This window comes from Lynx canadensis, chromosome A1 (assembly GCF_007474595.2).
Source record: "Lynx canadensis isolate LIC74 chromosome A1, mLynCan4.pri.v2, whole genome shotgun sequence".
Classification (NCBI taxonomy): domain Eukaryota; kingdom Metazoa; phylum Chordata; class Mammalia; order Carnivora; family Felidae; genus Lynx; species Lynx canadensis.
Window position 1 is genome coordinate 141,098,655 of NC_044303.2, and position 15,400 is coordinate 141,114,054.

The following is a 15,400-nucleotide window of genomic DNA, read 5'->3' on the forward strand; positions in this document are numbered from 1 at the left end:
TGCCCTCTCTCCAGGCCTGGCTTCTGTTCCGTTTATCGCAGCATACCTTTGCTCTCAACCATACTGACTCAGAGAAAATGCTTCTTCGTCTTTGTAGTTTCTATAGAAGTAACCATCTAAAACATTCAACTGGCGTCTCAGCAGTCTAAGTCACTATTTAATTCTCAGGATCTGCGAACCCCATTTTTCCAACTGTATTTTAAGCTCTTTAAGAACAAGGACCCTATTTAATAGCATTTCTTCAGTAATAAAGCATCTCCTTGGGTGCTCTAGGCAACAATCTCAACAAGAGCTATCAAACCTAGTTTTAATGAGCAGAGTGGGGAAGGGGAATGATGGGAGGTTGGGGAGGCTTCCTTAGGACTTGCGGGTGAACCTTTCACTAAGCATGGTAATGTAGGATTCCGTTTAACTAGTTTCAGCTTTACACAGAGTTGCAATTCCTCATGTGAATGTCCCTTTCTTCACTAGGTTTAAAAATGTTACATTTGATATCATATCTACTGAAGATGTGGGCATCTTTGATGTCAGATCAAAATTCCTTGGTGTTGAGATGGAGAAGGTACAGCTCAATATTCAGGTAAGCTGGGATTTCTGCAAAGTGGGGGTGAGTTTTATAATGTGCGGCGTGCTTCCCCTGGCTTGCCCTCTTCATGACAACACGGGGGTGTAACAGATGACCACTGCAAGCCTTATTTGCCAATATTGGCCTTTTAAGCTTTGATGATTTGTGGAAAGCTCTGATCTTTCAAAGTATTAGAACTTAAAACGCTTTTAGATGGCAAACCATAGCAGTCAGCTTTTCTAAGTCATGTTTCCATTTTGATGCTTAGAGGGAAAAAAATAGCATAAAAGTATTCAAAGCTATTAAGGCGAGAAAGTTTTCTTATTTTACTTTTAATTTTTTAATGTTTTTCTTTATTTTTTATTTATTTTATTTTATTTTTTGAGAGGGGGCGGTTTGTGAGCAGGGGAGGGACAGAGAGAGGGGGACAGAGGAACCGAAGTGGGCTCTGCACTGACAGCAGAGAGCCCGATGTGGGGCTCGAACTCATGAACTAGAAGATCATGACCTGAGTCAAAGTCAGATGCTTAACTGAACTAAGCCACCCAGATGCCCCAAAAGTTTTCTTTCATTAGGAACTTGGATTTCTTTGTAAGACTATATATCCCCAGGATTGGAACTTTACTGACCTGATTTCTGCTTCTTTCTCCTGCTTAGAATCATGTCTACATTAGTTTATTAAATCTGTTAAATGCTTAGGCACATAAGACATGCAAAATAGTTATCTACAAGTAGAAAAATGGCGTCTACAGTCGGAATTGTTGCTTTTTTCTCATGAGGACCATATTTAAGCCAAATAGACTTGAACGGAAGCTGAGACATCCAGTTTCTATGTCCAAAAACAAAAGGAGCAACAACAACAATGACCAAAAAAAAGTGAAAGGAGAACACAATCCAAGGCTTAAGATCATCTTCTGCCAAATTGATCCTCAGCATAGGATCAATTAAAAGATGTAATTGAGTTTTTCTTTTTCACATGAGAGATTTTCAGTGGAAATAACACCTATTTACGTGGGTCCCAAACTACTAGTAAAATGGGTCCCAGGTATTCTGTGTGTATCTACACAAACCATCTTGATGAGCCACTGCAAGGGACAAGTTCTAGCCTCCCTGCCTGCTGAGCCCCTGGCTGAGAACCCTGAAATTATTTCCCCCTCCTAGGAGCAGATGCCATTGCCCTTCTTTCCCCTCTAGCATTGCTTGTAACTTACAAAAAAACAAAAAACTAAAGGAGTATGATAAGGGCCATTGAGATAATGGAGTGAGAGTCCAGAGAGAAAACAAAAGATAATGAGTAATTGTGAAAAGTATACATAAGTAAAACAGCGTTATTTTCTACCTTATTTTTAAACGCCAGTAAATGTAGCCATCTAACAATTTAACTGAAAAGCTTGAGTTACTTTATGTACCGTTTAGATGAATACGGGAAGAGTAAAGAGAGTGCTGCTAGGGATGTGCCTTCGTTAGTCATTCTTCTTTAGAAGTGGCAAAAACGTATCATGTGTTTGTCAAGAAGGAAATGACCCGAGACCAATCAGCATCAACTGGACAGATGAATCCCAAGTGACAGGGACACACCTGTTCAGAGAGACCTCAGGAATTCCAGGGCACTTCCTTTGAACACTGGTGCAAATACCAAGCTTCATTTGCTCCTTTGTTAAGGTTTCAGCATGCGGTAGGATTAACTCTTCATGCCATTCATCTGTACACAGAATTGATTGTGAAATGTTACTCCTTCGCTGCATACAGAGAAGTCATACACCCCAGATTTTTAAAGTCATGAACATGTCACCAGGGCTAACTACATAACTTGTGGGGCTTGGTACAGAATGAAAAGGTACAGCCCCTTATTCAGAATTATTAAGCGTCTCAAGATGGTGAGAGCAGAGCATTACACTCTGTACAGGTTGAATGCCCCAGTAGCCAGCCCAGCATCTAACAGCTAATAAAGTCAGACTTCTGTTTATATTTATGGCTTTCAGACAATTACATTAACAAGTGAATTACCTGATGGCCAGGTCTTTAGTGTGAGACAAGAACTGGCAAAAGGACAGAAATTTCTAAGAGAACTAAGGGAGATCCCTTCTAACATTATGTTTCTGGGTCTTCTTCTCCCCTCCTTCCTCACTTCCTAAATATTATGTCGTAATTGTATCCTGCAGCTGTCGGCAGTATACCTAACAGGTGGGTGCGACTTAAGATGTTCTGCTCCCACAAATAATGTTCAGTGTTTATCAAGGGCTACGGGGTTGACGCCGTTCCCTTCCCAGATGAAGAGCTGAGGTTCAGGGAATTCATTATACAAGAGGCAGCTGGAGTCCAAGTTGTTCATCAGTCTGCTCCATTGCCCCTCGCCCAGGATTACAGTTGATCTTGACAAAGCATGGGCCCCTACAAATGGCTTGTGGACTTTGATCTCCTATGTCCAATAGCACCCTTGTGAAATTAGCAGTGTTGTCCCAATTTACACAAACAAAACAACTTCAGAGAGGTGGTGTGATGTCCCAGGGTCATAAGATAGCAAATGGCGGAGCTAAGTCTCAAATCTGATCTTCCGTCCACAAGTACAATCATTATCATTGCTCCCCACCTTAGGGGCCCAGCTGCTTCCCCTGCAGACACCTACAGGTGTCTCTCACTTTGAGTACAGTTGGAGGAATATGAGGAGGTGGAGGGGGACGCTGGCAACAGCTAAAGTTCTCTCAAAGATGATTCCAACTTGTGCAGGTGGCCTTGCTTAATAGAGATACAAGGCATTATCATTAAGAACCAAGAAGTTTCCTGGGGCACCTAGGTGGCTCATTCAGTTGAGCATCCAACTCTTGATATCAGCTCAGGTCATGATCTCATGGTATGTGGGATCGAGCCCCACATCAGGCTCTGTGCTGATAGTGCAGAGCCTGATTGGGACTCTCTCCCCCTCTCTCCCTGCCTGCCTCTGTCTCTCTCTCTCTCTCTCTCTCTCTCTCTCTCTCTTTCTCTCTTTCTCTATCAAAATAAATAAAACATTAAAAAAAAAAAAAAAAAAAAAACAAGTTTCCAGAGCTAGGAACAAGAAAACGAGGTCCGGGTATTAGTCTAGGGCAGTTCAAGAATGATATCTTCTATTTGGGGAAGCCCCCCTGTTCTATGTTATTGTGAGACATTGCTCCTTAATCTCATGCATATGATTAGTGTGACCCAGTTACTAATTCTAGCAAGAGTTGATGTCCTTTGATTATGTGGTGGCAGTGAAACACAGAACGATAGACTGACGTGAGAATAAGGGCTTGTTCTCAGTACAGGAACACAAAGTAGTCTAGATCAGGAAAGACTAGCTTTGTACACTGGTCTCCAAATTGTAGTCCACAACTTCAGTAAAATAACATGAGCATTTATCCCCACTTTACGTACTTATTTGTAAAGTATACATGTTCATGCTGACAGCTCAGAGCCTGGAGCCTGTTTTAGATTCTGTGTCCTCCCCTCTCTCTGCCCCTCCCGCCCTCATGCTCTGTCTTTCTCTCCTCCAAAAATAAATAAAAACATTAAAAAAATGTTTTTAAATAAAGTATACGTGTTCCTACTACTAGACTCAAAATATACTTTGTAAAATATATACACAAAATTTAAGTGTTTAAAGAATGAGAGAAAATACTAAATGGGAGTTCTCATACTGTTTTTGCTCCCCAAGGGATAGCCTTGCTCACTTCACTTTAGAAAACACACTGTTCTTGCGGCACCTGGGTGGCTCAGTTGGCTCAGGTCATGATCTTAAGGTTCATGAGGTTGAGCCCCATATCAGGTGAGCTCGACTCCCTCTTCGGATGAGCCCCAATTCTCTCTCTCCCCTTCTCTTTGCCCCCTCCCCTCTCTCTCCCTCTCACTCACTTGTGCCCTCTGTCTCAAAAAAAAAAAGAAAAAGAAAAAGAAACACCACTGTAAAAAGAAACACCACTGTCTAAAGGATATGCCCCATCCTGCTGGATTATCTGTATTTTGAATGTTTCAATTAAAATTATAATTACGGGGCTGCCTGGGTGACTCAGTCAGTAAAGCATCTGACTCTTGATTTCAGCTCAGGTAATGATCTCAGGGTCCTAAGATCAAGCCCCATATGGGGCTCTGCGCTGGGCATGGAGCCTGCTTCAGATTCTCTCTCTCTCCCCCCCTCCACGTGCATGCTCCCTCTCTCTAAAATAAATAATTTTTAAAAGTTACAATTACATATCTGATATTAACTTGATGATGGTTTTCTTGCATACAGTGCTCATCAATTCTAAAAATCTGTTTTCTTTCATTTTGGTAGGTGCTTCTCAAAGTATGGCACTCAGACCATCAATACCATCATCACATGGGACCTTGTTAAAATGCATATTCTTGGGCCTTACCCCAGAGCTACAAAGTCAGAACTTCCAGTGCATGGGGCCCAACAATCTGTGTTTTAACTAGCTTGTGTTTTTAACCAAATGATCCCGATGCACACTGAAACTTAAGAACCTCCACAGAGGTCACTAGGTCAACTGAATCTATTTTTGTCGACAGATTCTTCTGGAATGTTTTTTTAAGAATGTTCTTAAGCACGCAAAATGTTAAATTTGAGGTTTAATGATGTCCCTTACACTTTCAGGATTTACTCCAGATGCAGTATGAAGGCGTAGCTGTAATGAAAATGTTTGATAAGGTTAAAGTGAATGTAAACCTTCTCATCTACCTGCTGAACAAGAAATTCTATGGAAAGTGAAGTGCCTACAGAAGTGTCATGGAATCTGTATCACCTGGATTGAGATGAATCTGCTTAATATTTTTGTTGTTAAACATGATTGAAATCACTGCTTACAAATGTGTGGGTTTTTTTTTTTTTTCTTAAATGACCAAAACTGTTCTGAAGAATGTACCCATGTGCCTTTTTGATAATTTGATACTATGGTAGAATAATACAAAAAATGAATTGATGGAAACACTTCCACATTATGCTGTGGTATAGGTACTCTGACTTAAAACTTTGGCAATCTGTGATTTGTTTTAAAGTAGGGAGAAAATAAGTTTAGCTGACTTAGAGACAAATCTGTAGACCTATTTTCCTATGAAAAAATAATTTTAAATGTCCCGTTTGAATAATGTCATCATTCATAGATTTGTTTCTTTGGAGAAATGGAAACCTAATTATTTGTAATGAATTATTTACACAGATACTTTGTTCTAAGCCCTGCCTTCTGGGAGTTACCAATTTTAAAGAACTTTTGTGCAATTCAAAATGAAGTTTTTATAAGTAATTGAAAGTGACAGTACAATAACACTTTCTGTATAAAATTATATATTTTATGTGATTTATTCCTACTAAATGAAGTGCACTACTGCCTTGTGGTAAAGGCTCTTGTTCCCAGAGCCTTTAAGTGACTAAGGAGCACCATGGATAGCGAGCTTAAGCCCCCACCTCCGCCCCTCACAGTTTATTTGAATACTTCAATTGTGCCTCTCAATTTTTTGTAATGCAATAAAATCAGTATCTAGATGGTTTTTAAATGTATTCTTTGAAAATTGTTTTATGTAAAATAAATGTTAACTGAATTACATGAATTGGACTTTTTAGGTGTCCTAATACGAAATCATTTTGTGGGTAGAAGGTTCTTGGTGGGGCTTACCAGGAAAAGAAATAACGTGTCGACAGCTGTACTTGTTAGGGTGCAGACTAAAAAGCTGTAACCGAGGGATTACAAAACCCTGTGGCTGGGGCGCCCAGTCGGTTACACGTCCTTTCAGCTGTTACTGAAATAAGAAGTTTGTTTTTGTCAGATTCATCAGTTCAGAGGTAAGTGAGCAGGCTTACAAGATTGTTTAGAGACCCAGGCTGGCCACTTAGCTCTGTCTTTATCACTGAAGGGAGAAAGAAGTCCAGGGCATGCCATTTTGTTGTAAGTAATTTGAGTCACTTCTCACATCTGATTGACCAAAACTTAGTCATGCAGCCACAGCCAGCTTCAATAGAGCCTGGGAAATAAGATCTTTTAATCAGGCAGCCCTGTTCTCAATTAAAAGCTGAGGTGGGGCACCTGGGTGGCTCAGTCCTTTAAGCTTCTGACTCTTGGTTTTGGCTCAGATCGTAATCTCGCAGTTCGTGGGTTCTAGCACCGCATGTGGCTCTGCACTGACAGTGTGGGGCCTGCTTGGGATTCTCTCTCTCTCTCTCTCTCTCTCTCTCTCTCTCTCTCTCTCTCCCTCTCCCTCTCCCTCTCCCTCTCCCTCTCCCTCTCCCTCTCTCTCTCTCTACCCCTCCCCTTCTCTCTCTCTCAAAAAACTAAAAAAAAAAAAATTTTTTTAAACTGGGGTACGAGAGAGGTGATACTATTAATAAAAGAAAGAGTGATTCCTGGGGACATGTTAGCTAGCTATCTTCATGACAGTAGTGATTCAGACTCTCAGGCTGGAGCCCCCTGATACTTGGGATTCTGTTTACTCATTCAACAGGCTTTATTTTTCATAGGGATTACAAAATATTTCTCAGTGTAACTTAAGCTCATTTAACAAAAATGAACTTTAAATTTAGTGTGAGATCAATAGAATTTGGAAATTACAAATTTTCAAACTTCTTTTTAATCTTTTGAAAGAGATCAGAGGGGGGCGGAGGGGGGGCAGAGAGAGGAGAGAGAGAATCCCAAGCAATCTCTGTGTGCTGTCGCTGCAGAGCCCAACGTGGGGCTCAATCCCACAGACCATGCAATCACGACCCAAGCCAAAATTAAGAGACGTTTAACTGACTGACTGAGCCATCCAGGCACCCCAGAAAGTTCAAATTTTCAAAAGTAGAATCTGCCACTTTAGTGATTATGTCCAGCTGTACATATTTTTAGCAAAGAGAGCAAGTCTACACTACTGGTCATCTGATCTACAAATGTGGTGGGACCGACAAAAGAACTATCAAAAAAAATTGAGGAGTCTGCTGAGATGGGAAAGGGCTCCTTCAAGTATGCCTGGGTCTCAGATAAACTGAAAGCCGAATGTGAACGTGGTATCATCATTGCTATCTCCCTGTGGGAAGCAAGTCCTGTGTGACTACCATTGATGCCCCAGGACACAGAGACTTTATCAAAAATACGATTACAGGCACATCCCAGGCCGACTGTGCTGAGCTGATCATTGCTGATGTTGACGAATTTGAAGCAGGTATCTCCAAGAATGGGCAGACCCGTGAGCATGCCCTTGTGGCTTACACGCTGCGTGTAAAACAACTTGTTGGATTCCACTGAGCCACCCTACAGCCAGAAGAGATAGGAGAAAATCATTAAGGAAGTCAGCACCTACAGTAAGCAAATTGGCTACAACCCCGACACAGTGGCGTTTGTGCCAATTTCTGGTTGGAAAGGTGACAACATGCTGGAGACAAGTGCTAACACGCCCTGGTTCAAGAGATGGAAAGTCACCCGTAAAGATGGCAGTGCCAGTGGAACCACACTGCTTGAGGCTCTGGGTTGCATTCTGCCACCAACTCGTCCAACTGACAAGCCCTCGCGTCTGCCCTTCCAGGATGTCTACAAAATTGGTGGCATTGGTGCTGTCCCTGTGGGTCGAGTGGAGACCGGTGTTCTTAAACCAGGCATGGTGGTCACTTTTGCTCCAGTCAATGTTACAACTAAAGTAAAGTCTGTTGAAATGTACCAGGAAGCTCTGAGTGAGGCTCTTCCTGGGGACAACATGGGCTTCAGTGTCAAGAACCTATCTGTCAAAGATGTCCATCATGGCAATGTGGCTGGTGATAGCAAAAATGACCCACAATGGAAGCAGCTGGCTTCACGGCTCAGGCGGTAATCCTGAACCATCCGGGCCAAATCAGTACCGGTTATGTACCTGTGCTGGACCGTCACACAGCTCATATCGCCTGCAAGTTCACTGAGCGGAATGAGAAGATTGATCATCATTCTGGAAAAAAGCTGGAAGTTGGTCCCAAGTTCTTGAAATCTGGTGATGCTACCATCGTTGATATGGTTCCTGGCAAGCCCATGTGTGTTGGGAACGTCTCTGACTCTCCTCCTCTGGACCGTTTTGCTGTTCATGACATGAGACAGATGGTTGGTATGGGTGTCATCAAAGCAGTGGACAGAAGGCAGCTGGAGCTGGCAAGGTCACCAAGCCTGCCCAGAAAGCTCAGAAGGCTAAATGATTATTGTCCCCAATCCCTGCCACCCCAGTCTTAATAAGTGGTGGGAGAACAGTCTCAGAACTGTTGTGCCAATTGGCCATTTAAGTTTAATAGTAAAAGACTGGGTAATGATAACAATGCACCATAAAACCTTCAGAAGGAAAGGAGAACATTTTGTGGACCATTTGCTGTGTGTGTATGTGTGTGTGTGTGTGTGTGTGTGGCAGTTTTGAGTTATTAGTTTTTAAAATCAGTACTTTTTAATGGAAACAACTTGACCAAAAAATCTGTCACAGAATTTTGAGACCCATTAAAACAAAAGTTTAATGAGAAGAAAAAAAAGAGGAAATGCTCTGTCAAAATGCTCACTATCTTGACAGTTTGTGAATGTGTACATTTTTGTAATGCGTTAACCTTAACACAGACCTGCATACCTAAAAGGAATCAAATAAACATGCATCTTGTGTAGGGCCCATCTTGTGAAGAAACCTCATCTTCCCTGCAGTTACAGTACGTGAGGAACAGGGTCCAGGGACGGTGGGAGGTAGATTAAGCTTCCTCCTCTGTGCTCCAGGAAGGATTTTTAGTGGAAATGTGTAGAAGGAGCCAAAGTTAGGGAAAAATGTTTAGAGGCAAAAGCTAACGTTTCATAGTATTTCTGAAGGGAGTTTGTCTTATTCCGAGACTGAGCATTATGCTTGAGTCTTTATTAATATATACCTTCGTATCATGCCAGTACCGTCGAGGAAAGCAGTGCATGTTTTCTCTCCCTTGGCCGACATGGTAAGGCTATTGTCTTTTGTTTTTAATTTTTTTTCAATGTTTGTTTTTGAGAGAGAGCATGGGGAGGGGAGGGGCTGAGAGAGAGGGAGACACAAATCTGAAGCAGCCTCCAGGCTCTGAGCTGTCAACACGAGCCCAATGCGGGGCTCTAACTCACCATGAGATCATGACCTGAGCTAAAGTCAGACGCTTTACCAGTTCAGCCACCCAGGCGTCCCGGTAAGGCTATTTATTGTTGAAGATACTACCAACTGCTACTTGAGATCTTTAAGGCACATGAGTGAACGGGTGACCCAGAGAAGAAATTGTGATGGAGCGTGAACAAGAAGAAGCCAGCAGAGGCATGGATGTAGATACGGTTGGAACCAAGGCCTATACCCCTCTCAGGAGCACTGAACCCCAAGCCAGTGGACCGCTGTGTCTTATAACCCTGAGCCAATAAAGACTCCTAACCACTGTAGAGGAAGAAAAATAATTTTCCCTCTCTCCTTCTGTGTGCTTCTTGGCTGAGACGCTCTGTAATAAATTATCAAGAGAAGGGTGCCTGGGTGGCTCTGTCGGTTAAGTATCCGACTCTTGATTTTGGCTCACATCATGATCTCACGGCGGTAACTTCCATGGTGGGCATGGAGCCTGCCTGGGATTCTCTCTCTCCCTCTCTGCCCCTCCCCCACACTCTCACTTTTCCTCTGCCAAAGTAAATTACGGAGGAAAAAAACAAATACAAGTTTAAAATGCATACCTCATGTATACACAGGAAAACTAAGAAACACTCCTGGAAATAGCCCAAGCCCCCACCTTACTATCTTCGGCTAAAGGCAAAAGGTAAACATACATTAAAAAAAAAAAAAAAAAAAAGACAAAAGAAGGATGGTAGGGGGTAGATGGGGGGTGGAGAGTGCAATTCATGGGAAAGTGATAAGAGGAAATGTTTGCTCAAATTTGCCCCACCTGGAACATAAGCCAGGTGAAGAAGGAATGTCTGAGAATAGGGCTCCAGTGTAAAATCTCTCTATATGTGTAAACTGCCGTTACAAAAGGATTACTTCTGCTTGCAGAGCTTCTCCTGTGTCGCTAGTTTCGAAAAATCATCACTTCAAAATAAGCCATATGCCAAAAGGCATATTTTGGAGCATTACACTCTGCTACCCTCCACCAGCTTCCTCCCCAGAACTCATAGCTTTTCTTAGTGGGAAGAAGAAAAAAAATGTTTTTTGCTTTTGAAACACTTAACCAATTGAAACTATAACTTCATTTTTGTATATCTGACTCCTTGACTTTGATGTATGTCTAGTCGTGTTTCCACTATTAAAAAATGGTATTGTTGCAAGGTTTAGAGTCCGTGCTACCTTGAACTGTACTTTTTAGCACCTAGACCTTAAGCTGCATTCTAGCTCCTCTCGAACAATGTGTCCTAGTCATCTCCAAGAGAGGGAAAACCTGTGCATACTTAATATTCTGGAAGTTTGTGGTAAAGAAAGAGACCACCTCATTGTGATCCTTGTCTGACCTGGCATGTCTCCCTTAAGTCATTGAGAGACCAGAACCGTGACAATGTGTGTTAGTGTATGTGTGTGTGGTTGAGTTCTAATTAGAGGGGCTATTCATGATGCAATTTTTAAAACTTTGGCTGTGGTTAAGTAGGGATTTGTGGTACTCCTCAAATGTCCCCAGAGGTGAACCACAGGACTCTCAATGGTGATAGCTGCCTATATTTTAAGAAATTCTGCTAAGAATGGATGATACACTGCTGATAAGCTTTTGAAAACCTATTGCCTCTGTTACTGAAACCTGGATTTAGTAGCAGGTTAAGACAGAGCTCTCAAAATCATCCTCTGAGGTCCAGAGGACAGAGGCTGTCTTAGCCACTGCTCTAAGTCCAGAGCCTGGCCATGCCTCGTACGTGGTGCAGAGGTGGGGACCCAAAGACTGGATCTGATGGGCTGGGAAGGAGGCAGACCTCACCACCCCACTGTCCCTCAGGAGTCACAGTCTTGCTTTAGGTCAGCCCTGCTGTGAATGGAGCAGCTAGTGACCATCTCATTCTGACAACGCATATGCTCTCAAGTCAGTCTCCAAATAAAGGGGTTCATACAGATTTTCTAGGTTGCCTCACCCTTGTTTTCCTTAGAGTATTAAACCTCTGACCTAAAATGCAGTGGATGGTGTGATGGTTAATGTTATGTGTCCATTTGATAGGACTAAGGGATGCCCAGATAACTGGTTAAAAAACACTATTTCTGGATGTGTCTGTGAGAGTGTTTCCAGAAGAGATTAACTTTTGAAGGCGTGGACTGAGGAAAGATCCCTTCACCTTTGTGGACAGGCATCATCTAATCTGTTGAGAGCTCAAATACAAAAGGGCACAGGAAGGCAAAACCTCCCGCTCCCCCACCCCCCAACTGGGCCTTCTATCTCCTGCCTTTACACAGGTTCTCAGGCCTCCAACTCTGGAATTCACACCAGCAGCCTCAGTCTCAGAATGGGAGTTATGCCATTAGTTCCCCTGGTCCTCATGCCTTTGGGCTGGGACTGAACTACACCACCAGCTGTTATGGTTCTTCCAGCTTACAGACAGCAGGTTGTGGGACTTCTGAGCCTCTCTAACCATGCGAGCCTTATATGTATATAAGAGAAGATTTATATATGTATATCTATATGTGTATATCTATATACATGATATAGACAGATGATAGATGTAGACTGTTGGTTTTGTTTTTCTGGAAAACCAAAACTAATACAGAATATGAATCGGAGAAGTAAAAGATACTGAGTTCACCTTATAAAACTGGAACAGGGGAGCCTGGGTGGCTCAGTCGGTTAAGCGTCCGACTTCGGCTCAGGTAACGATCTCGCCGTCCCTGTGTTCGAGCCCCGCGTCCCTGAGTTTGAGCCCCGCGACGGGCTCTGTGCAGACCACTCAGAGCCTGGAGACTGTTTCGGATTCTGTGTCTCCCTCTCTCTCTGACCCTCCCCCCGTTCATGCTTTGTCTCTCTCTGTCTCAAAAATAAATAAACGTTAAAAAAAATTTAAAAAAAATAATAAAACTGGAACAAAAGTTTTTGTAGTTGTTTTCTTTTTATTTTATTTTTAATTTTTTTAATCAATGTTTTTATTTATTTTTGAAGGAGAGAGAGACAGAGCATGAGTGGGGGAGGAGCACAGAGAGAGGGAGACATAGAATTTGAAGCAGGCTCCAGGCTCTAAGCTGCCAGCACAGAGCCCGATGCAGGGCTCGAACTCATGAACTGTGAGATCATGACCTGAGCCGAAGTCGACGCTTACCCGACTGAGCCACCCAGGCGCCCCAGTTGTTTTCTTTTTAATAGATACTGAATTTGACCTTTTCTTAGCACCCCAACCAAAGGGATAGTCTACCATTCTATCCATGGTGTAATTAGTGGAAATACACATGTTGACCCATTATGAGAGTTTAATTTTATTTCTAAACTCAAAATACGAATGCAGGTTTGTAACAACAAAAGGCAGGAATGGGTCTCCTATTGACTAGCTTGTACCTTGATTACAGACCCATCTGCTTCAAAAACAAATATGGAGATATCTGCACAGAACCTGGAGTATGTCATACCTAGTTTGAATACAACTTGATTTTATTTCATATGAGATATGAGCCCTGGTATCACCACCATTATCTTCCAAAAAGAAATTACTAAGGAAGTTCTTGAATCTCTTGTTGTCTTTGGAGGGCTTCAAATAGAGAAGCAGTAACCATAATACCTGAAGCAGGTAGATCATGTAAAGGGTTTAAAACAAACTGCTTTAGGGGCGCCTGGGTGGCGCAGTCGGTTAAGCGTCCGACTTCAGCCAGGTCACGATCTCGCAGTCCGGGAGTTCGAGCCCCGCGTCATGCTCTGGGCTGATGGCTCAGAGCCTGGAGCCTGTTTCCGACTCTGTGTCTCCCTCTCTCTCTGCCCCTCCCCCGTTCATGCTCTGTCTCTCTCTGTCCCAAAAATAAATAAACGTTGAAAAAAAAATTAAAAAAAAAAAACTGCTTTCATATCATCTTACGATTAAAATTTTCACCTTTTGGGGGCACCTGGGTGGCTCAGTTGGTTAAATATCTGACTGCGGCTCAGGTCATGATCTCACGGTTCGTGGAGTTGAGCCCCCCCCCATAGGGCTCTCTGCTGTTCAGATTCTCTATTTCCCTCTCTCTCTGCCCCTCCCATGCTTGTGCATTCTCTCTCTCTCTCTCTCTCTCCCAAAAGTAAACATTAAAATTTTGTTTTCTTTCACCATTTTATGTCACATTTGTTTTAAAACAGTATTAAATACCACAAACACTGTAAAAGGGTAGCTAATGACTCACGCTATTAGGTACCAGGTAAGTTAAAACAGAGAAAATAAAAACCAGGAGTCAGTGTCAGATGATTTCAGTATGAATAATGCTGCAATGTTGAGATTTCACTACTGACCAAAATCAACGTGTTAGGGAACCGCTGTAGTGTTTGGTTAGGTAGATTTTCTACCTGCGGAACCTGCACACATTTGCTCTAAAACTGTCAATGAAGGGATTTTGGTATGGATGATATGAAACAAATAGAGAGAGATCTTTTTCAAAAGCTCTAAGGAGCACACAAATATTAAAGGAATTTTGTAGAGTATGCAAAAAAAAAAACAAACCCAGAAAACAGAACATTACCAGCAGACCATAATATAAAATTAGAAATTAATCATAAAGCAGGGCACCTGGGTGCCTTAGTTAAGCATCCTAGTCTTAATTTCGGCTTAGGTTATGATCCCAGGTTTGTGGGATCTAGCCCTGTGTTGGGCACGGACTGACTGTGGAGCCTGCTTAAGATTCTCTCTCTCCCTCTGCCCCTCTCCCCTGCTCGCCCACTCTCTCCCCCTCTGTCTAAAAACAAACAAAAAAGAATCAGGAAGCCAGTCGAAACTTCCAATAATGAATGGATTGAGGAAGTGTTAGTGAAATTGACAAAATATTTTCACCTGAATTGCCATATATATGCACATGTCAAAACATACAAAATGCAGATGAAATGTTTACTTGAGGGAGGATTGAAAATTAAACTAAGCAATCAGTTCAAAACATTGGGAGAATAATAGTAAATTCAAAGAAAGTAGAAAGAAATGATAAAAAGCCTGTGTGAAAATTAATGACAATGAAAATAAATAATAAAAGCAACAAAACAAAAAGACAGGCATTGGAAAAGAGTCATTTCCAACCTCTGGCCAGATTAATCATGGAAAATAAAGCAAAAATATGTTGTGTGAAATAAATTGGACCAAACTTCAGATAAAATAGTGTTAGAAGAATAAAATGTTCTATATACAAAGGCATACTATAAAGAGTTTAAAAAGAATTAGATATACATATACAACTAGGTAAATCTAGAAAAATGAAAACTACAGAAGTATTCCTAAAGTATGTTACTCTTTGTATAAGTATATAGAACATACAAAGCAATAATTTTTTTTTTTTGAAACACAAATGTGCCAATGGTACAAAAAAACATGAATAAAAAGGTTACTCTTTTGGGCAGGAAAAAATGAAATCAGAAAAGGGTACCAAAAAAAAAGCCTAACGAATACAAGATATATATACATATACATATACATATACATATACATATACATATACATATACATATACATGTTAATGCCAGGTTGTAAGCCCATGGGTATACTTTTCAATGCTTGAAATGTGTAATTTATTTTTTTAATGTTTATTTACTTTTGAGAGGGAGCACGCACGCACGAATGGGGGAGGCGCACAGAGGAACCGAAAGGAGCTCTGGGCTGACTGTAGTGAGCCAGATGCAGGGCAGAACCCAAGAACTTCGAGATAATGACCTGAGCCTGAAGTCGGATGCTCAACCAACTGAGCCATCCAGGCGCCCTGAAATATTGTGTAATCTAAAAAAACTCAAACTATATGAAATCCTGTTTAGTT

General features: G+C 41.8%; 1 protein-coding gene and 1 pseudogene across 1 annotated transcript in view; both read left to right on the plus strand.

Moving 5' to 3' along the window:
- The window catches only part of IQGAP2 (IQ motif containing GTPase activating protein 2), a 296,669-nt gene extending 290,540 nt beyond the window's left edge, over positions 1-6,129 (plus strand). The window contains exons 35-36 of the mRNA XM_030323348.1: positions 472-580; positions 5,175-6,129. Coding sequence (XP_030179208.1) covers positions 472-580; positions 5,175-5,288 — 223 coding nt within the window. The 3' untranslated portion in view covers positions 5,289-6,129. The remainder of the gene's footprint in view (positions 1-471; positions 581-5,174) is intronic.
- Positions 6,130-7,358: 1,229 nt separating this feature from the next.
- LOC115519412 lies at positions 7,359-8,890 on the plus strand (annotated as a pseudogene).
- Positions 8,891-15,400: the final 6,510 nt, after the last annotated feature.